Source organism: Nomascus leucogenys, chromosome 15, assembly GCF_006542625.1.
Source record: "Nomascus leucogenys isolate Asia chromosome 15, Asia_NLE_v1, whole genome shotgun sequence".
Classification (NCBI taxonomy): Eukaryota; Metazoa; Chordata; class Mammalia; order Primates; family Hylobatidae; genus Nomascus; species Nomascus leucogenys.
This window is the reverse complement of record NC_044395.1, coordinates 60,548,778-60,571,207: the sequence shown is the minus strand read 5'-3', so window position 1 is coordinate 60,571,207 and position 22,430 is coordinate 60,548,778. Positions and strand designations below refer to the sequence as shown.

The window sequence follows — 22,430 nt, the reverse complement described above, 5'->3', positions numbered from 1 at the left end:
ACCAAGAGCTCTTACAGGGAGATCAGGGCCAGGGCCTGGTGTAGGGGGAGTGCGGGGGGAGAAGGGACATCAATCGGAAGCCGCCTTGCCTGGAAACCGGAGAGCTCCCTCTGCCAGCCCCAGGATCTGCCGAGTTCACTTGAGGAGGCCGGGAACTGCAGGGGCGGGCTGGGGCTCACTCAGCATTTATTTCATACAGCTGCTTAAAAAGCTAGTTTTAAAATAGAGATCATTATATATATATATATACATATATATTTATATATATAAAATATATAAAGAGGAATCGAGAAGTGCCACCCCAAAGAAAAAGCTATGTTTTATAAATATTTCTGTAGCTTCCACATCCCAAAGGAAGAAAAAGCAAAAAAACGAAAGAAAACATTTACAACCCAAGCTAGTGGTTCCATGTGGTGGGCCCAGCAGGCTCAGACCCCAGGGTGGGCCAGGGGGTCCCGCAGAACATTCTGAAGAAGGCGGGCAGACCCCTTCCCGGAGGCTGGTCTCTGTGGTCCTGAAAGGTCAAGTCTGTATCAGTCTCACCAATCCCAAGCCCCGCTCCTTAGACCAGCCTGTGGGCACTCCAGGGCCTCAGGCTGCCAAGTTATTTTTAATCTTGTCGGTTTCCTTTGATGTCCCGCTCTCCATCCAGGGTGGCCAGACCTTCTGTTCCTGGTGGCTTCCAAGTGAAGGCAAAGCACAAGCCGCCTCCCATGCCTGGCATCTGGAATTCACAAGCAGAGATCCATGGAGTGTCTCCAGGCCCCTGGCCCCAGTTGCTGAGGGTCCTTGAGCAGAGTTCTCGCTCCTGCATGGGGCGGAGGGCAGGGCCTCACTTGCAGACATAGCGCTCCACGGTACGCTCACACCTGCGGCAGGTGACGTAGCAGCACCAGTGGTACTTACAGTGGCACCGCTCGACCACGCGGTCTGTGTAGGGGTTGTAGCCACGCCCGCAGCACATAAGGTCGCAGCTGTCGCTTCCGTTGGATGTCTTGTTGCACTGCCTATTGTGGGGGCAGGAAGGAGATCAGTGCATGCCTTGGTCACCACCCCACCAACACCTCATGACTCCCAGCCAGGCAGCCGGCAGTGTCTCCCATGGCCACCGACTCAGCCCTTCTTAGAAGCTGTCTTGATCTTTGGGGAATTTTAAATAATCCTCTTACCTAAAGGTACTTCTAACTTTTCCCTATATTTCTAATAAGGGGTTACCAAAATGATGCGGCTGTTTTCTTTTATTTGTTTGAGATGGGGTCTCACTCTATTACCCAGGCTGGAGTGCAGTGGTTGTGATCATGGCTCCCTGCAGCCTTGACCCCCACCTTCCCCACCACCCAGGCCCCCGGCTCAAGTGCTCCTCCCACCCTGGCCTCCTGAATAGCTGGGACTACAGGCACACACCACTATGTCCGGCTAATTTTCTAATTTTTATTTTTGTAGCGATGGAATCCCACTATATTGCCCAGGCTGGTCTTGAACTCCTAGGCCCAAGCAATCCTCCCACCTCAGCCTTCCAAAGTGCTAGGATTACAGGCACGAGCTGCCGTGCCCAGCCTTGTTTTGTTTTCTTGGAGGTATCTTTTTTCTATTTCTTCTACTTCTAAACACTGGAAGGACCCTCCAACCAATCTAATAATCCTATCTTTATGTGAAACCTTTTACAGGTCTCTCTCTGTTGCCCAGGCTGGAGTGCAGTGGTGCAATCTCAGCTCACTGCAACCTCTGCCTCCTGGGTCCAAGCGATTCTCCTGCCTCAGCCTCCCGAGTAGCTGGGATTACAGGCGTGTGCCACCACACCCGGCCATATTTAATCTTTAATTAAATATTATGAGAGATGTCAAGATCATTTGATTTTTAGAATCCTAGGATAAATGCTGAAATACTCGAACCCCCACTGGGCATCAGACTCGCTGCTCATGGAGGAAGAGGGGTCTGTTGGCCATGTGCCTCCTGTGGGTCAGGCACTCCCTCCAGTGTCTTATCTTAGTGGAGGCCTGTAGGGCCCTTGGGTCAGTGGAATGATTATGTCCATTATGCAGATGAAAACAGGCTCAGCAAAGGGCAGAGGCTTAAACTTGGGGACTAAAACTAAGGCCCTGACTTGCTCTCCCTACCCTAAAGGGCAGGGCATGGAAGCCGGCAGGGGCTGCATTGCTTCCCAAATGCGGGATGCAAAGACACTGAAGGTCTCTATAAAATGCAAACATCCTTCCACTGTTCTCAGTTCTTCTGTCTAGTGACAAATTATCTGCTCAGACTGGTGGCTCCTCTAGCTGGGCTGAGGCTAGACAGGGAGTGTTTTCATGAGATGTAGTTGGGGACAGAGCAGCAGGGGGCTGGGGCACAGACAGGGACAAAGGGTCCCCACATGTGGACCGAGGAATCCCACAGTGTCCAAGATGGGAAAGTCCTAGAGATGACCGAATGCAATCCTCATATTTACTGATGGGGAAACAGACACAGAAGGGAGAGGGGCCTTGCCCGGGGTGAGTACAGGGTCTGTGAGAGTTCAGCAGGGCTTCCTGGAAGAGGAAAGGCCATCTAAGCCATTCAAGATAAGCAGGACTTCACCGTGCAGAGGAGGGAAGGAGTGCTGGGGTAGAGGGAACAGCCTGGGCAAAGGCAGAAGACCAGGCCTGCCCTCAGAACAGTGAGAGCAGATGGAAGGGGAGGGCTGGAGGACTGGAGGAGGCTGATCAGTGCTTGGGGAGAGGCCAGGCCTAAGCTGGAAGGGGCCATGGGCAGAAGGAGGGGAGTGCCTGGGAAGAGTCAGCCGGTGACCAGCAAGTGGGGGCTGCTAGCAGTTCCCAGAAGAACACATGCCCTAGAGCTGGACAGACCTGGGTTCAAGCCCCAGCTCTGCCACTTAGTGGCTGTGTGACTTAAGGCAGGTCACTGAACCTTTTTGGGCTTCGTTTAGCCACTCGGCATCCATGAGTTCCCCCTCAGCCTTCTCCTAAAGGCTGTGGCTGAGCACTCTACCCTGAGGGGTAGGAAGGAGGCAGAGTTCTTTTTTAAATTTCTGGATCCCTGACATGCATTGTCTGAAAACTTGGCCTCCAGTGTCAGATCCAGACAAGGCCTGGGTGCCTGGGACCAGGATTGGGGCCAGTGGGGCCATAGGCCCAGGGAAAGGCCATTGGATGCCTGGCTCCCAGGGCACAGGGTGGCTCAGACTGAGGGGGGTGGGTTTCAGAGGTGCAGGCCTCTGGAAGAAATATGACAAGAGAGCTAGGGTTTGGAATATTGACTGCAGATTAGGCCTCGGTTTCCCCAGGTTAGATTTGAGGAGGCTGCAAGGCATCTTCCGCAGCGAGGGAGCCAGCCTCTAGAGATACCCCACATGCACATGCCTTTCACAGTTCACCACACTCACTTACATCCAACCCCAACCTAATCATCAATCTCAAATTTCCCCTCCTCTAGGAAGCCTTCCTTGATGTCCAGGCTGGATCAGCGACCCTCTGGGCTCCCTTCACACCAGGCATTCCTGTCACGACCTGAGCCCTTGGGGACCTCCCACCAGCACCTGCCAGAGCCAGGCAGAGACACAGCTGACATGCAGTCTCATGTAATGGGCACAATAAATGCTTGTGGTTATGAACTACTGAGAAATTGGGGGTGTTTGTTACTGCAGCAAAAGCCAACTAATACAGATGCTTGCAAGGGTCCCCCTGGGGAAGGACCGGGAGCCGCAAGGCAGGAAACCTGTGGGGGCTGCAAAGGAAGCCGGGAGGGTGCGTGGTGCTGTGGGCGGGGCCTCCTCATCAGGAGTGAGGGGCAGCTGGGAGAGAGGGGCCTGGCAGCCTGAGGGCACAGCGGGAGGGGAGACTGCCCAGGAGGGGAGGGGAGAGGGGAGATGCTAGGTAAGTGTGCTTGGAGATCACTCGACAACCCTGTGAGCGGTGGGGTGCCCTCCCCACTGTGCAGAAGACAAGCCTCAGCCTCAGATCAGTGAGAGGGATGTGCTCAAGTCCCCCTGTTGGGAAGCTGTGCCCTCCCTGACACACACAGAGCCGCACATGGATCCAGGAAGACCCTTTCTTCACTCTCCGGTCCTCCGTGGGTCTCCTGCAGCCCTCCATGTTCTAGAATCCTCCTCTAACTCCCCCATCCCCATCTACCTCAGCCCAGCCTCTGGCTCCTTCCTGTCTCCCTGGCCTGACCTGGTTCCATCTTCCCTCCGCCGACCCCCTCAATCTGGCCTCCAGATGGGAGCCTGGGCCTCCTCACAGAGCCAGCTGCCCTGGCCTGTGGGGATGCAGCCCACCCCTCCCTCTCCTGGAGACAGGAACGTGGGCTGTGGAGGAAGTCAACGCTGGCTGTGCACCAACTATGTGCCAGACACGTTCCCAGACACCCACTCTCTGGTGCAATATTCTTTTAACCCCGAGAACACGAGTTTTGTGGAATGCTATTAGGGGCTCCTTAATAAAAGAGTTCCATGGCCAAACACCTCTGGGAAACACTGGCTTAAACAGATCCTTTACTGCAGATTCCTCAGAGCCTTTCATATATTCTAGGGCCTTGTAAATCGCCAGAGAATTTCCCAAATGCATGTGACGACAGAGCTCTTTCTCTCGTAGGAGATCGGGACCAGCTTTCCCCAGCACCGTCTTTGGGAAATGCTGCTTGTGCAGTCCTCACCAGCCCCACCCAGCACACAGTAGGTCTGCAGTCACCCCTGGCTCCCTCACTCGACTGTCCTGAGCCAGCTGCAGCAGCTGTGACTGGGGCTGTGGTAGAGTTCCAGGCGTGGGGTCCCCAGGAGGAGAGGGCTCACAGGGGCGAGGACACAGGGGCAGTGTTGCTGCACGGAATGCAGGCAGACATCGCTCTCCCTCACTCAGTGTAGGCTGTCCCCATCTCCCCTGGCACCTCAGTCCCTTTGCTGTGCAATGGGCAGGGTGTATGGCCTTTACCCCTCACCTGTTCATCTGACAAACATTTTCTGAGCACCTATCTTACGTTGGGCAGCCTCGTTCCTGTCCTGTCTCCCAATAGCGTCATTGTCTCTTCCCATCTGTCTCCCCAGCTGGGGAAAGTGGACAGGGCCCCCCCATCAGCCTACATTCACTGGGCCCCTGCCAGGTGCAGTGCAGAACAGGCGCTCCCAGCAGCTCTGCAGGGGACCCTAGGACCCTGGCATCTCCACTTAGCAGTCCTGGGGCCAACTCCCTCAACTGAGCAGGGTCTCCATTCCCCAAATGCCACCTGAGTCCCTGCTGTGTGCGTGGCCCTGAGCTGGGGAACAGCATGTGCAACACGGGTGACCCTTTCCCACCAAGGTGGCGGCAGGCCTCACCTGTCTTGTGTCCCGTGGGAGCCCACCTTCTCATTCTTCATGCAGAAGTCAGGTGAGCTCTGCAGATAGACGAGTTCCGAGTCCTTCACAGGCCGGATATCCAGGTCCTTGGGCACCAGGTGCTTGCGGGTGCCCATGGGTCGGTGCACTACCTTGGTGGCCGACAGGTATCGGGTCTTGAGGTCAGCAGCCACATCCTGCAGCTCCTGCAGCCCCTTCCAGCAGGTGCGGATGGAGCAGGAGCCAGACACTCCATGGCACTTACACTTCATTTCCAGAGAGGCGCGCAGAGCCTGTGGACAGGGGAAGGCGTCGGCTGGGCGGCCAGAGTCCCCTCCCTGGCCTGACCCAGGACCCCAGCCCCACCCACCCATGGCTGGGTGCTCTCAGGGAGTCACTGCCTGCTGGAGTCTCAAGTGATAGAGCTTTTTGCTTTAAAGCTGGAGGTGGTGTGGACCTTCCTGCAACCTTGGAGGGCAGCTGAGGGGCAGGAAGAAAGGCATTTTCAGGGATAGGGATGCCATTGTTTAGCACCTACTGTATACCAAGCACTCTAACACATAATGGAGATTGATCACAACAGCCCTTCAAGGGAGGTATCCTTACTTCCCCCATTTTAAAAAGAAGAAGCAATAGCTCAGAGAGGCTAAGTCTCATGCCCAAGGGTACAGATAGAAAATCATGGAGCTGGGATTTGAACCCAGATCTGAGGGTGATTCCAAAAGTGGTGGCTTTTAATTGCTTCATGCTTTTTCTCTCACTAAATGCTTGCTGGAAAAAAGGAAGAAAAAAGAGAAGGAAGGGAGGAGGGTAGGAAGGGGAGAAGAGGCAGGGGTGAGTGCAGGGGGCACCTCCCCGCCGCCTGGCTGGCTTTCCCCCCACTGCCAGTGCTCCTGCCAGGCCACCCTCAGCAAGCCACGTCGCCACTCAGGGACTCAGGGCCTCTGTCTTCTTTCGTGCAAGGCGAGCACATAATTCCTGCCTTGCAGAGAGCTGTAAGGATGAAATGAGATGACACACACAAAAGGGTTTTGTGAGCCATAAAAGTTAAATCAATATTGGTTTTGAAAAATCCATTTAAGTAATAACTACGGTAGAGCCCCCTTGGGCTCAGAGGCTTGGGGATACTCTTGGCTTCAAAAAGGACTTGGGCCCACCAGCTTCCCTGGGCCTCAGTTTCCCTATTCATATCTGAGGGGCAGAAGTTAGATGCCTTCTTTTTTTTTTTTGAGACGGAGTCTCGCTGTGTCGCCCAGGCTGTAGTGCAGTGGTGCGATCTCGGCTCACTGCAAGCTCTGCCTCCTGGGTTCACGCCATTCTCCTGCCTCAGCCTCCCGAGTAGCTGGGACTACAGGCGCCCACCACCACGCCCGGCTAATTTTTTGTATTTTTAGTAGAGACGGGGTTTCACTGTGTTAGCCAGGATGGTCTCGATCTCCTGACCTCATGATCCACCCGCCTTGGCCTCCCAAAATGCTGGGATTACAGGCGTGAGCCACCGCGCCCAGCCTAGAAGTTAGATGCCTTCTACAGGCCTTCCAGTTCTGCCTTTTAAACCCTTCTTTCAACACAAGACTTGGATTCCCCTGCCCAGGCCTACCCTCCTGCCTCTCCTGTACAGAGACCTGCAAGAGTCATGGGAAACTGGGCCCATCCCCTGCATCAGAGAGATGGGGAAACTGAGGCACAGAGTGGGCAGGACTTGCCCAAGACAAGTGAGTTAGTGGGGGGGCTGGCCAAGGTCCCAGGGCTCCTTCCCCTCACCAGTGCCAGGAAGTGAGGACCCAGGGAGTGTGTTTGGGTACCCAATCTGGAATTTGCTGAGAAAAGTCTGTGGAGGTCACAGGGATGAAGTCAGCAGGACTGCAGGGCACCGAGGCACTGGTGAGCCATCGAGGGAAGGTGAACTAGGTTCTGCTGCTCAGCATAAGCTGGGGGAAGGGGCTTGGAGCTTCCCGAGGTACTAAACACGTGTTTGTGATCTCATTTAATCCTCACGCAGCCCTGCAGCTTGCAGGGACACTGGCCCCATTTGCAGATGGCCTCAGGGACTGGCCTGATTTGCCCTGAGGTGGAGGACCCTCTTTGGACTGCATGGTGGGGAGGGGAGGGCTGTGGCCCTGGCAGCATGTGGCGCCCAGCTGGCCTGGCCATGATGGTGGGCGTGGCCATGAGGGTGGGCCTGGCCATGAGGGTGGGCGTGGCCATGGTGGTGGGCGTGGCCATGGTGGTGGGTGTGCAGGCCGCTGGTGAAGGGCTCCCACCAGGTTTCATTTGCAGGGGTAGGGGACAGGTCAGCAGGACCAGGAGGCAGGAGTCCTGAGTCCCTGGCCAGGCTCTGCTATAGACCCACAGTATGATTTGGCCTCAGTTTCCCTAACTGTCCAATGATGGCCTGGACACCCTAGAATCCTCACACAAGGAAGACCCTTGAGAGCAGGTAAGGCCACCGAAGCCCCTGGACTTCGGAGTCCCACAGTCCTGGGCTCTATCGTGCTGTGGGGCTGAGCCACTGAAGTGCTTTCAGCCTCACTTAGTGCCTCTGTAAAATGGGGCTAAAATGTGCAGGGCAGAGCTGATGAGATGCCATCTGCACATGCAGCTCTGGCCAAGTGGCCATCCCTGCCGTTCACGGTCCTTTCCCCATCTGTAAAAAGGGGACAACAGGGCCTGCCCGAGTTGTTCTGTGACCACAGAACAGAAATGTATGGAGCACCAAACACAGTGTCTGAAACACAGATTGGCAGAAAGTTCATTCACTTACGGGTCCACTCACCCCAGTCTTTTGGGCAGTGAGGTGAGGAATGAATGAAAACCTGATAATAATGAATGCTGGAGGAAACTGTTCTAGCAGCTTCAGTTGGTGTGGGTGGGAGTCCCCGTTAAATCCAAGCAGATGACCCCTTAGGATAGGCTTCTGTTGACCACAGCCCTCTCCACACCCTGGAGGGAGGGACAGCTTGAGGAATATGACAGATGGGGACTCAGCACCAGGTCACCCCCACCATTTTATAGATGGGAACAGCTGAGGCTAGAGAGGCACTGACTTTCCCAAGGTCCCTAAGCGAGTTTAGTGCCAGAGCCAAGGCCAGAACTCAGAGCTCCTGACTCCTAGTTCAGTGCTCCTTCTGCTTGGACAACCCAAACCCCAGTGGACCCCCTGGAGGAGAAAAGCGAGACAAGCCCCAAGCAGCTGGCGAGGGAAGGGCTGAGGACAAGGACGGTGCGAGGCACGTCAGGTGTGGGCCAGTCAGGGCCCGTCCCCCCGCACCCCCCGCCACTGGGGCACGCTGGGTGGCCCTTTTCTGGCCAATGGCACAAGCACAACTATCTGGGGGTGGGCGGGGTGGGTGGTTACCTGTCTCCCCACTTCACTGTTGTGTAGACGCATCAGTTTATTGGCTTGGGATCCTGTTTTTTTCACCTTCATAGGAGCATCAGAAAACTTGGCCCCCATGAGGAGCCCGTAGCTGAGGTTGTCCGCACATCCTCCCCAGCGGTTCCCGGGCCCGGGTGGCTCACCTGGGACGGGGCCGCAGGAGCAACCGGGCAGGTCGCCGGAGGTGCAGGCCCGGGCGATGGCGTGGCTGATGGCGGCGGCCGACAGCGCATACACGAAGGCCGACTCCCGGGTCCCTGAGGGTGGGAGAGGAAGGTCAGCGAGGCTGATCCAGGGCTAGGACCCCGCCCAGGTCAGAGGTCCTCCTCCTTCGCCCACACCCTGCTGTAACCAAGGTGGCGCCAGCAGGGGTCGGCACTAGGGCCATTGAGATGTCACCCCTGCTTCCCCAATTCCTTCTGAATATACCAGCTGACAGCCACACTCAGGACCCCACACCCACAGGCATGCCCTCACCCAGGTCCTCCTACTCACACTCACAACTCTGGGCTTCCACCCACTCGCCCTGCACTGGCATTAGGGGATACTTTACAGTAGTGAGGCCCAGGCTCTGAGCTCCTGATGCGCCAGACATGCACCAAGGGCCTGCTGTGTGTGGACCTGTGTCCCCCCGAAGGATGTGTTCAAGTCCTGACCCCTGTACCTGTGAGCATAATCTTATGACGAAGTGGGGTCTTTGCAAATGTAATGGGGCTGAGACGAGGTCATACTGGATCAGGGTGGCCCCTAGGCCAGTGGCTGGTGTCCTTATAAGAAAGGGGAATTTTGGATACACAGACACACAAAGAGGGAGCTTGCCCTGTGATGACAGAGGCAGAGACTGCAGTGACGCAGCTGCAAGCTAAAGAATGCCAAGGATGGCCGGCCGCCACCAGGAGCTAGGGACGGGCCAGGAAAGATCCTCCCTAGCACCTTCAGGGGGAGCATGGCCTTGCTGACACCTCAATTTCAGACTTCCGGCCTCCAGAACTTTGAGACAATACACAACTGTTGTTTGCAAGCAGCCAGTTGTGGCCCATTGGACAGCAGCCCTGGGAAACAAATACAGCACTCAGGAGCCTCAGCTGCAGGGTCCTGGCCATTGGTCCGAGCCCTGGCTCTGTCTCTTAACTAGCAAGCCACTTTCCCTTCTCCAGCCTCAGCTTCCTTAACTGTAGAATACGGGCGATAACACCTACCTCACAGGCTGGCTCTGGAGTTCAAATAATTCAGGAAGAAAGGAAGGTTTGTCAAACATTAGCTGCTACTGTTTAGGACCCACAAGAAAAGTTATTATAGTGCAGGGGAGAGATTACACCTACTGGGGCGCTGCTGTCTGTCAAAAGCCTCCCTATTGTACATGGGTCCCCCAGACGCCCCCCCACCAGAAGCCACCTCCTGCAGGAAGTCTTCGAGATGTTCTGTCCCTACACTGCTTTGTGCATGGTGCAACAGTTTCAGCAGCCTGGTTCAGTGTTACCTGTGGCACACCTGTCTGCCCTGAGGGTGGGCTCTATAGCATTCTTGTTTCTAGACTCCCCTCCCAGGAGCCTCCCTGACATGTGGCCTCAAGTACAGCAGGCCACAGCCTTGGGTCATTCCTTCATTCATGCATGGGGGCACACAGGTACATGTCCTTCAGGCTCCCCTGTGCTGATATCCTCACTCATCTGTGTTTGCTCATTCGTGAATTCATGCCTGCACACTCATATTTATGATTAATTCATTCACCCATACCCCATCCATCCATGCCTGTATCCACCCGTCGTTCATCCATGAATCCATCATCCAGCCACCCATGAACCCATCCCTCCATCTAAACACACACAGATTGATGCCTGAATTCCTTCACCCGCACCCACACGCATTCAGCAGCCTCGCCAGCTCCTACCTCTCTCCAGGTCAAGCAAATAGTTGGGGGCGAGCTCAATGGAGGAGCAGTTCCAGCGCATGTCGGCAAAGGCCCGGCGACAGGCCTTCATGACCTCGCGGGCGGCGTGCACCACCGTGTGCATGAGCTCCAGGTTGCTGCGGCACAGCTGCACCTGTGCAGACACCAGGCCCTCCAGCTGCTTGCAGTGTTGCGTCTGGTTCAGTGCCAGGGCCGCTGGTGTCTTGGACAGCGCCCTGCACACCATGGAAAGGCCATGACCGATGGAAGGAGAGACAGGGTTGTCAAAGGCCACATGGCCTCCACCCGCACTTCTGGCCCCAGCCTTTCCCTCAATGGACTTTGCCTCCTGGTTTCCTGGCTCCTTCCAAAAAAGGCTCCCAAAGTGTCGGCTGGCAGAGCAGTGGATCCCCCTCCCACCCCATGTGACCTTGGGCACATCACTGTCCCTCTCTGGGCCTCAGGCCCTATTCATAACATAGGATCACAACCCCCATCCTACCTAAGCCTTAGGATAATTCTACTAACAAAACAGCTGTACAGTTCACAAAGCTCTCACCTCCACCACCTGATTTAGTTCTCACACAGCTGTGAATTATTAGTCTTTATTCAACATTCATTCAACACTGAGCAGCTATGTGCCAGAAACCATGAGAAATGCTAGATTCTTATCATCACAATAATTATACATACTATTAACTGAAGCCTTTCTAGACGCGCAACATGAGGTAGGAGTTTTCCATCATTGTTTCATGTGATTACTAAACCCATTTATTATGTTGTAAAGTCCCATATACATGCAAGGAATTCCCAATAAAGGATTAAAGAGCCACTCGGTTTTGTGATGACCTGGAACTTGAAAAATTTAGTATCTAATCCAGACTTGGCCATTAACCTGTTGTGTGATCTTAGATAATTCATTGCCTCTCTTTGGGCCTCAGTGTTTGTACTTGTAAACCATATTTCCCAGAATGGGCTCCAGTGAGACACTCTGACAAAAGCGATCCATTTGGGGAACAGGATGTACTATGTCCCCACTTGGAGAGTCAGTATGCATATTTACATTTTAAAGGTCCTTAGAAGTCCTGCAGCAAAGCAACAGGCTTGGTGTTATTTAACTCAGGGAGTCCATTTAGTACATTGAGCACAGAGCCCTTTGCTTGAGGCTGCTGACTTCATCCACCTCATCCATGCTTTGGGAAATGTTAGCCTAGTGAACCCTGGTGATGTTAGAGGACCCAAGAGCCTCCCAGATCCCAGCTCTGGGCACCTGGGTTCCAAGACTCTAGGACCAGGTCCTTCCTCGATCTGCCGTTCTCCTAGGCCTTCTCTGAGGGCAGCCTGCATCGGCAGCACTTAAGGACCCCATAACCCTAAAGGACTCCACATGGACTCACTCTCAGTGCCCCCACCCACAGCAGGGGCCGTCTGGAACCCAGAGTCAGCTGGCCTTCAGCAACCCAGCAGAGACCGAGGAGCGACAGGGAACCAAGAGGGGCCATTCTGCAGCCAGAAGTGCTGAGTGCCCCGCCTGCTGTGGCCCCAGTGGTCCTCACCCAGGGTCTGGGCTGAGACCTGGCACGGTAGAGATCCCAGAACCCCTGGGCTGAGTTCTGAGGGAGGCAGCCCATTGCCAAGGGCACTGCAAAGGCTTGGGTAGACTCCAGGCTATATCACTCCCCTTGCGACCTTGAGCAAGTCACTTAACCTCTCCTCTCCCATCAACCTCCCAGTATTAACTGAGGGCTTAAATCAGACAATGTGTGTCTCACGTTCTGCCCAGGGCTGACACTCTGTGGTCAGTGGTCAGTGATGGAAGCTACTACAGTTACCGCCTTGGTGGTCTTTTCCTACCTGGGGGTAGCCTCCCTGGACCTGCCTAGTCAAGGCCAAGGGCTGCCGCTTGACATTCAGGGCCCCTCAAAGCCTGGCCTCCCAGCTCTCGCCAGCCTCCCATCCTCATCCTGACATCCAGCTACACCAGGTTCTTGACTTCTCTGAAAGGAACTGTCTTGCCACCACGCCTTTGCCCAAGCTTTTCCTGATGCCAGGAATGCCTTTCCCCCTGCTTCTGGACATGAATGAACTTGATCTACTTGTGGAAGAAGTATTTACTAAGCACCAACTCTTCCCAGACTCATTTGGTAATGAACATGACATAGATCCTTTCCTCAAGGATACCCTAGTCTAATGGCTGGATAAAGCTACCAATAGTTATAAATAAATGCCCCAGCTGTTCTCACTCCTGGTCTAGTCCCAGGAAGAGCACGAGCCTTGGACACCAGCTGTGTGACCTAGGTAAGTTATCCAGCCTCTCTGGGCTTCATGTTCCTCATCTGTTACAAAAAAATGATAAGGCCAGGCGCTGTGGCTTACACCTGTAATACCCCAGCACTTTGGGAGGCCAAGGCGGGCAGATCATCTGAGGTCAGGAGTTTGACACCAGCCTGGTTAACATGGCGAAACCCTGTCTCTACTAAAAAAATACAAAAATTAGCCAGGCATGGTGGCGCATGCCGGTAATCCTAGCTGCTCAGAAGGCTGAGGCAGAATTGCTTGAACCCAGGAGGCAGAGGTTGCAGTGAGCCGAGATCGCACCACTGCACTCCAGCCTGGGCGACAGAATGAGACTCTGTCTCAAAAAAATAAAATAAAAAAATAAAAAAATAAAATAAAATAACATAAATAAAATAAAATATAAAATAAAATAAAATAAAATAATTACTACTTCAAAAGGCTATGATGAGGCTGGGGGTTGTTGCTCACGTCTATGATCTCAGCTACTCTGGAGGCCAAAGTAGGAGGATCCTTTGAGGCCAGGAGTTCAAGACCACCCTGGGCAACATAGTGAGAGCCCCCGTCTCTACCAAAAAGTAAAAAAAATTAGCCAGGTGTTGTGGTGCATGCCTGTAGTCTGAATTACTTGAGAGGATCACTTGAGCCCGGGGATTTGAGGTTACAGTGACCTATGATTACACCGCTGCACTCCAGTCTGGGTGACACAGTGAAACCCTGTCTACTTAAAAAAAAAAAAAAGGCTATGGTGAGACTTAAATAACAGAACGTAGGCAAAGTGTTTAAAACATTCATAGATGTGTCATCCCAGCACTTTGGCAGACCGAGGCAGGCAAATCATGAGGTCAGGAGATCAAGACCATTCTGGCCAACATGGTGAAACCCCATCTCTACTAAAATACAAAAAATTAGCTGGGCGTGGTGGTGCGTGCCTATAGTCCCAGCTACTTGAGAGGCTGAGGCAGGAGAATCTCTTGAACCTGGGAGGCAGAGATTGCAGTGAGCCAAGATTGTGACACTGCACTTCAGCCTGGCAACAGAGCGAGACTCCATCTCAAAAAACAAAACAAACAAACAAAAAATTCATAGATGAAGCTAAGTCCCTCGCTTGTTGCCTAGCAAGTATTGGACCAGACGGAGCGAGAAGGCCTGGGTTCTCACTCAAGCTCTGTCCTCTATGTGCTGTGCAAACTTGGGCAAACTATTGCCCCTCTCTGGGCATCAACTACAACGTAGGGACCTCTCAGGGTCTTGCCAAGGTTGAATGATATGTGCTACAGTAAGTACTCAATAGGTTCCTTCACTTCCTCCTGCCTCTCATACTGTGCCATGCCCCACCCACCCTATAACCCCCAAAGATAGAAACCTTCCCAGAGACCCAGAAAGCAGGGCCTGGTGTCTGTGGTTAGGGCGGCGTGACTGGCCCTGTGTAAGATCAACTGCGGTGTCCAGGGCAGTCTCCCCTCACTGCCACCCCCTAAACTATGAGCTGGGAAATGTTTGGTGTGTCTAGATGCCAGCATCCGGCACAGCGTGGGCCGCACAGCATCCCTCAGATGCGGTTTCTTGACCTAAATAGGACTGCTCTGGCCTGTCCTGGCCTCACCTTCTTGGGGAACCTGTTGCTGAACCCTGCCGTACTTCCTGGGTGGGCCCTGACCACACAGAGGCAAATGTCATCACTTCAGTGTGTTTCCCGGTTGTCAACAGCCCGTCCACCTCCACCCAGCAAACCCTGTCCCTGAGTGCGGTGCCGTCATGGGGTAACAGCTCCACATGGGCATGGCCCTTCCCGGTTGACAGAGCCTCCCACTTCACACCTCAGAGGGCAGCCCGGAGGGGATGATCAGCCCTGCTTTAGGGGTCTGTGCTTGTCCAGCACCCCCCAGCAGGCCCCATCATCCTTCTTGGTGAGGCTGTTAGTCCCTGCAGGCACTGGGGTCACTTCTCTCTGAGTCCCCCCTCCGCTTTGCTCTGGGCGGTCCCCACCCAGCCCGTCCTGAGCCCGCTCTGCCGTTCACCCTCACCCAACTTTCCTCCCGCTCCTTCTGAGCCAGCTTCCTGCATTTCAAATGAGAAGGACGACATGGGCCACAGCACATCAGTGCGTGGCCTAGCAGTAGGCTCTTGGCACATGGTGGGCGTTCAGGCAGTGAAGGCAGCCTCCTGTGTCTTTCCCTGGGCTCCGGCTCAAGCCACGGGGTGGGACGATGGGGGCTGAGCCTCTTCCCGGGGAGCTCAGTGCTGACAGCTTGTGAGTGCTGGGTGCTGCAGCTCTCAGGGAAGGGAGCCTGGTGCTCCTGGTGCCTGGGTCTCCTTGGCTGGGACCCTGGGGTGAGCCCCGGAGCCACCCTGGGTCTCAGTCTTTCCATCCTCCCCAGAAGGCTGAGAGAGAAGGTGCTGTCAGAGCACCTTCCAGACAAGGCTCAGACTCCCCAGGTGGCCCAAGGGTAAATGAGAAGCAGATCCAGAGGCCCTGGTGGGCGCAGAGCAGTGTGAAGGCCCAGGGGCCCGCCTTGGAGGCTGAGGCTGGGACAGGAGCAGGCTGCCATGCGTACCAGTGAGGCCACCCGCCCACAGGGGCTGCAGGCAGAGATCGCAGGCGGGAGGCAGCAGATTCCACTCCCGAGGAGGGCCATGCGGTCATCTGGTAATTAGTGGTAATGACCGTTTCCAAATAAATCCCCCTTGGGGAGGTAATCAAGGATTAGGACGGGAGGCGGGGGAGTTCTTGTGGACATCTCGCTCGCTTCACTCCAACAGACCCCTAATTGGAAACATTTCGGTTTATCTGGGGGTGGGGGCCTGGGGGAGAGGGTGGAAGAAAGGACAGGAGGGAACGCAGAGTTCACAGGCGAGGCCCGAGCTCGGGGCTCTACCGGGGTGGCAAGGCCTCCTCTCATTCAGGAGTTGGGGGCCTTGCTGGGACTGGCTGGGGCAGAGACCTGGGTTCAAGCTCTGGCTCAGCAGCTCTCTCCCTGTGAGACCTTGGGCAAGTCACTGCCCCTTGCTCCACCTCTGTTTCCCCATCCATACTGCTCAATGCTCAAGAACAATGCAGGCTCTGACATTGGTAACACAAGCTGTCAAATGACTTCACTGAGGTATTTTCCTGGTGGTGCCAGCAACCCTACCCTCAGGCTGCTCTAGGGGACCCGGCCCAGGTAAGGCACCTTCAAAGAAGGGCTTCCTTCCTGGACCTGCATTTCACAGCATCCCTCTCCCTCTAGGCACAGGGGTCAGGTCGCATGATGAATTCTAAGCCAGAGACCTGGCACCAGGGTTCAGGCTCCTTTAAGTGACCTGGGCCCCAAGGTCCCTCTCTGCAGTTCTGCAGCTCAGTCGCCCACGGTGCTGAGTGGTATTGCCAGCCCATTTCCAGGTGAGGCTTCGGCAGAGCTGGGCTCAGAGGGCCTCAGAAGGTGCCCCCATCAGCACCACCCAGAATGTAGCCTGGCAGCTGCCCACCCAGGGAGAGAGATGGGGTGAGGTCAACAGATGGCGATGAGAGAGCCCCTGATGCCCACATCTGTGCTTCTGGGAAGAGGAGGATGCTGATGAGGGCTGCGGGCTGGCTTAGGGACTCAGTCTTGCCCTAGAATCCCCGTGCTTCTGCGTCTGTGGACCCTGCTGGCCCTGCGGTGGGAGAACAATTGAGTCGAGGAGATCCTGTTCTCCCAACCAGACCTTTGTCCCTCCCTTGCCCATGTCTCTTTGGGCTTTCCTGGGCCCCACCTCATCCTGGTGCCCATGTGGCAGGGAGGATGGAGCAGGAACCCAGGCTCTAGGCCACCCAGGCAAGCCCAGCCTCTCCCCAGGCTTCCATCTACTCCCCTGGGGCAACCTTGGGGAACCTCTCCCTCCATGACTCCTCAATTAACTCCTCAATTAGGCACCAGGTCTAGGAATTGGGGAGAGGTCTAGGAACCTCGGAAGTGCTCCTTCTTCACCAGCCACCCCAGCTTGGGGCTGCAGCTGCCCATCCAGGAAGAAGAAGCCCCTGGGGCCCCACAGCCTGAGAGTCCTCCTGTTCCCTCCCTCCTAGGCTTTGTGAAGCCTTTGTGACTCCAGAGTGAAGAGGGACCAGTCCAGCCCTTGTCCCCACTGTATAGATAGAGAAATGGAGGCTGATGAAGGGCCTTGAGCCTGCAGATCCAGTCCTGCCTGGAAATGACACTGGGTCCCCTTCACATCTGACTGCCCAGACCTCAGAGATGGAAGCCTGTCACTTTGGCCTCACACATGCTGACCCACCTGTGCAGCCCATCTTGCAAAGGTAAAGCCCTAACAGGCCTTGGTCTGACACTTCTCAACCAAGAAACCAAAGGGCAGCTGCCACAGCATCACCAACTCCCACTAGGCAAGTGGGGAAACTGAGGCCCAGAAAGGGCAGGGCTTGCCCAGATCTGTACACAGCCAATCAGAGGCAGAGACAAGCTAGACCCCAGGCCTCCCGCATCCTGAGGTAGGGCTCCTTCTACCTCTATCTTAGAGCTGAGGAAACTGAGGCTCAGAGAAGCTAAAGCGATTGACCTGCAGAACTCAGGCTGGGCCTTGCAGTCCCAGTCTGGCGCTCCTTCCACCCTACTCTGCAGCGCCATGGCCCTCTAGAGCCTCCTGGCCCCACCTCCGTGGGAGTGGCAGGTGTGGGACTGCCCAGGGAAGGGGGCGGCCTTTATGGATGTTCCCAACCAGCCTGGGCCTTTCCTCTCACCCCACTGCTTCCGTGGCTCACAGGAGAGTGGGACTCCCCTCAAACCCTCCCCCTACCCAGGAAAGCCAAGAAGGGGGTGGACAGCCCAGACCTGGGACCCCAAATACTTGAGGGGCTGGGAGTCTTCTGGTGCTTGGCCTGGGTGGAGGTAAGGTAGGAAAGAATCCCCAGGTTATTTCCAGGCAGGTGCCTCTACGGGCAGCCAGGTTCTGATCCCGTCTCCCCAGCCCCCATCCCACCAGCTCAGCCTGCGTCCCAGGCACCCACCAGGTGAGCATTCCAGGCCACTGGGCCATGTTGGCTTTCAGTTCCTGTTCCAAGTGCCCCTTTCATCTCCAGCTCACTCTCCAAAGCCCAGGCCAGCGGAGGCTCCTGGGTGAGTCGCCGGATTTCCAGCCTCACTGAACACTTCCCTGCTCCCAGCTGTGCTGGGGCTCCCTGTGCCCAACAGACCACAGAGCTAGGCAGCTTAACTCAAATCCTGCCTCCACTACCTCTGAGCTGTGACACCCTGCTAGGTAGGGTGTCCCCCATCTCTGTGTCCCCCAGTCTCTGTTTCCTCTTCTGTGCAATGGGGGTAATAGCAGCACCCACCTCACAGGGTGGTTGGGATATTTAAATGGAACAATATACATAAAGCACTTAGAACGGTGCCTAGCACATAGTGAGGCCATGTGTGTGTAGACACATATGTACATATACATACATATATGCACGCAGCCTACATACATCTAGATATACACATGCATACACAGATAACTGTTATTCTTAAACTCCACCCCTTTTCCCACCTCCCCCTCTATCTTCAACTCTAGCAAGACTTTAATTCCCTCTTGCTAGACTATCACCTTCTCATAGGAGTGCAATATGATCTAAATTAAATGATCCAAGCTCTCGGAGCAGCGTCTGGGGCACTTAGGAGTAGGCTCTTGTGGTGCCTGGTTTCTCCAGGTCTCCCCACATGTGCTGTTCAGCCTCCAGGCTTCTGCTCGTGCTGTGCCTCCCGCCTAGGACGCCTGCTTTGCACTCCGTCTCTGACCATCCAAATCCTCCCTGTCCTTCCAATCCTGGCCCAGGCATCTCCCTTAGATAGAACTGACCACTCCTCCTCTGGGCTGCCATGCTCCCTCTGCTGGGACACAGACCATAGTCCACTTTGTATTTCTATATGTCCATCTCCCCCAAGAGCCTGGGGGCTTATTTAAGGCACACAATGTGTCGTACCCATTTCTGTGGCATCCTGACTCTGCAGTGGGGACAGGACATGGATGTCAAGTTTAGCCAGCCGTCCATCCCACCACATGCCAGCGTGGGGGCTTGCGTGCATCACGCCCTTTGCAGGGTCTCAATGTTCCCACTGTGGAGCAGGGATGATGGCAGTGACCCCATAGGATTCTTATGGGCGGCAAATGACACCCAAACCCAGTGCAAGGCGTCTGGCGCTCCTTCAGCCAATTCTCTCCTTCCCTGGACCTTAGTATCCTTATTTGTAAAATGGTGGCAGTGGACGAGAGAGCTTGGACTCGCTGATCGGAGGTCCCTGCCAGCTGGAACGGTGCTGGGTACCCCATCGCAAAAGGAAGGTGGCTGGTTTCTCACAGAACTCCTCAGGCACAGCTGGGAAAAGCTAGTGCCCAGGGTTGGGAGATCGCTGAGATCAGGCTTCTTGTAAACAAGAAAGGCAGGAAGACGGGGTTCCCTCCTCGAATCATCAATTAATCAATAACTTGGCCTGAGAAGGGGCAGGGCCAGTGACCTCCAGACTGTTTGCTGGCGGCGCAGCCACTATCACCCTGTCTTCCAACTAATTCACGAACTCTTTGCAGCGCCCTCCCCAGCCCCCACAACCTGCCCCCTGCTGTCTTATCTGCAGGCTCCCTGCCCTGGCCCCAAATTCCAGACCCTTGTCCTGTCCTGGACTTTCCTTCTGAGGGAGTCCCTCTGCCCACAGCGTCCTCCTCTCCATTGCCCGAACCAGCCAATTCCCGGCAGAGCTTCAGTCACCAGGGGCACAGCCCCAGAAAAGCTTCCCGGTGTCTCAAATCTGTGTCCCCACCAGGTGGGCTTCCTTTCTCCAGGCCTCCAGATTCCCGCTCTGGTTTCTCCTCGGGCACTTGGACACTTGTGGAGTTATTTACGGCCTGGGCTTATCTCTCTCAACTTAGAGCGCAGCTCCTCCAGGAAGGGGCTGGCGTTTACTCCTCTCTTCACCACCCCCAGCCCCCTGAGCAGGCACTCCCTTCAGCTCAGCACCAAGCCTCTCTCTCCCTCCTACCCCTGCGTGAATAATTTCTATCTGAAGGAATGCCCTGAACATGTGCACGGCGGCATCTGACAGCTTCTGAGGTCCTTTCAGGAGCCTCTTCTGATTTGAGTGAGGTGGAGAGTCTCACCCTCCTGTGACAGAGGAGGACAAGGAGGCCCCAAGAGGTAGAGTGACACTTTCCCAAGGTCACCCAGGTAGAGGGGTCAGGAGTGTCTCAGCGGAACTCCCGCTAGGGTCAAGGAGACTGACTGACAAGGAACGCTCCTGGGCTGGCCGCTCTGGATTGCGCCTCCTGAACAGAATGTCTTTTTCCATCTGCTCCTGCGGAGATGGCCAGAAACTCCGTGGCCCTTGCGCCACCGTCAGCTGCACAGGACCAGGCGCTTCCATTGCGGTCCATGCCCGTCTCACTCCCTCTTCGCAAGCCTCCGGGAGGTAGGGACATTTTACATCGGAGGAAACGGAGGCTTAGGGATGACTTGCCCACGACCGCCAAGCCAGCTTAAGCTCCCGGGTCTTGGTGCGCTCGCCCCATGCAGGGGACCCCGTAACGCCCTCCGCCGCCCCAGTCCCCGGCCTGTGCGCGTGGACGCGGGGTCCCTACTCACAGCCACTTGATGCCATAGCACACGCCGGTCTGGAGCGCCAGGGCGAAGAGCAGCGCCTCGCAGACCTGCGGCCGCGCCCTCATCGTCGCGCGGTGGGCGCGCCCGGGGTCACACCCAGGAGGAGCCGCGCCGAAGTCCTCCGCCTGCACGGCCGCCGCTGGTCCTGCACGCCGCCTGCAGCCGGGGAGAGCGGAGGCGGCGGGTTAAGGCGGCGCGCGCGCAGGGGAGGTGTTTTATTCAAATTACAAAGGAGGGGTCGGGGCCCGGGAAGGCCGAGCGCGGCGGGCGTCCCCTCCCGCTCCGCCCGGCCGGGGGACGCGTCCCGCGCCTGGCTCGAATTAGGCGCGGCCGAAGGCGTGTCTCCCAGCGGGGCCCTGGGCCCCAACGCGCCTTCGCGCCCCTCGGGCCGGGGCAGCCGGAAGGAGGGACGGGAGGCGGCAGAACCGGAGACCCCCGGAGAGACCGGGCAGACACAGCGAGAGGGAGAAGGACGCTCAGAGGACAAGGCTGAGAGCCACGGAGGCAGAGGGGGAAACCCGGACAGACGCAGACCCGGGACAGAAAGGAGAGGAATGAGGAATCAGGAGTCCGGGCGAGGCAGCAGAGTCGAGGCCCCGGAGCTGGGGCTTATCCCCGCAATATTGAGCATTAGTTAATAGGGCCTCGGCAATTCTCCTTTCCAACCGTGCCTCAGTTTACCTCCTCAGTAAGCTGGGGCAATTCGGGCACAATTCCGCTTTTATAAAAAACGTTCCTTGGCCGGGCAGGGTGGCTCACGCCTGTAATCCCAGCACTTTGGGAGGCCGAGGCGGGCGGATCACCCGAGGTCAGGAGTTCGAGACCAGCCTGCCCAACATGGCAAAACCCCGTCTCTACTACGAATACAAAAAATTAGCCGGGCGTGGTGGCAGGCGCCTGTAATCCCAACTACTCGGGAGGCTGAGGCAGGAGAACCGCTTGAACCCGGGAGGCGGAGGTTGCAGTGAGCCGAGATTGCACCACTGCATTCTAGCCTGGGCGACAAGAGCGAAACTCCGTCTCAAACAAACAAAAAAAGTTCCCTAACACGATCGCATCTGCTCCTCCCAGCACCCAGTGAGATAGGTACTATCACTGCCTCATCTCACAGATGAGGAAACTGAGGCGCAGAGGTGGGGTTCAGCTAGGGAGCGGCAAGCCGGGTGTCCGGCGAAATCAGGAAATGGGGCTTGCTCGGGGCCCCGCTTTCTCGGTGTGGGAAGGGAAGGATGGGAAACGGGATGGTAGGGCTCTTTGTACAGTGAGGATTCCGAGTCTCCAAGTCCGTCTTTAGCCACCCCACTTTGGAGGGTGGGGGTGGAGGCGTGCGAGCTGGGACTGGGCAGCCCCGCCTTGCCGAAGTGGGGAAGCTCGCGGCGCTGGCGCGGTGTTGCCTCTGGCCTCCAGGCGGCGCCCTCGGGCCGCGGAGGAGCGGCTGCCCCGCCCGCAGCCCGCGTAGCCGCTTTCTCCGCTTTTTTTCTCCTTCACTTCATTCTCACCTCATTAACTCCCTTCCCAGCTTCTCCCAAATTTACCAACACCTGGCGTTCGCCCGGAGTCAGACACAGCCCCAGCCCCTCTCCCCTCGGGAGGACCAGAGACAAAGGGATTCCTTTCTAAGGGTTTGGGGAGTTGGAAAAGGAGGCGCCCACGGTAGTGGGGGCGCTGGAGCAGAAAAGGGACGTTCTTATCTGGCTCTGTGAGCTTGGGCAAGCCCTCAGCCACCCCAGCCTCGGTGTCTCCTTCCATAAGAACGAGGAATGGTGCTTCGCCGTGCGTCCCCCGAGGACCCCGTCTCCCTGCAGCCTGCGGGGCTCCGCGCCCCTCTGCTATTTGCACCGCGACGCCACCTGCGTGGCGCGTTCCTGCGCGTGGGTCGTCAGCACGCACAGAGGGGAAGCCCCACTGTTTTCTGGAGCCTGTCGGCAAAACCCACAGGAAGGCGAGAAGC

General features: G+C 56.1%; 1 protein-coding gene across 1 annotated transcript; it reads right to left on the bottom strand.

Moving 5' to 3' along the window:
- Nucleotides 1-85: 85 nt before the first annotated feature.
- On the bottom strand, nt 86-20,663 carry WNT11 (Wnt family member 11). The gene is made up of 5 exons (XM_003254693.3): nt 20,462-20,663; nt 10,579-10,814; nt 8,667-8,944; nt 5,309-5,601; nt 86-1,007 (listed from the first exon to the last, which is right to left on the bottom strand). The coding sequence occupies exons 1-5, from the start codon at nt 20,542-20,544 to the stop codon at nt 833-835; spliced, it is 1,065 nt and encodes a 354-aa protein (XP_003254741.1). The 5' UTR covers nt 20,545-20,663; the 3' UTR covers nt 86-832.
- Between the last annotated feature and the right edge of the window lie 1,767 nt (nt 20,664-22,430).

Coding starts and splice junctions, on each gene's coding strand:
- WNT11 (XM_003254693.3), bottom strand. CDS start 20,544: ATGAGGGCGCGGCCGCAGGTCTGCGAGGCGCTGCTCTTCGCCCTGGCG. Junction 8,945..10,578: donor TTTGCTTGACCTGGAGAGAG/GTAGGAGCTGGC, acceptor TCCCACCCTCAG/GGACCCGGGAGTCGGCCTTC. Junction 5,602..8,666: donor ACAGTGAAGTGGGGAGACAG/GTAACCACCCAC, acceptor CCCTGTCCACAG/GCTCTGCGCGCCTCTCTGGA.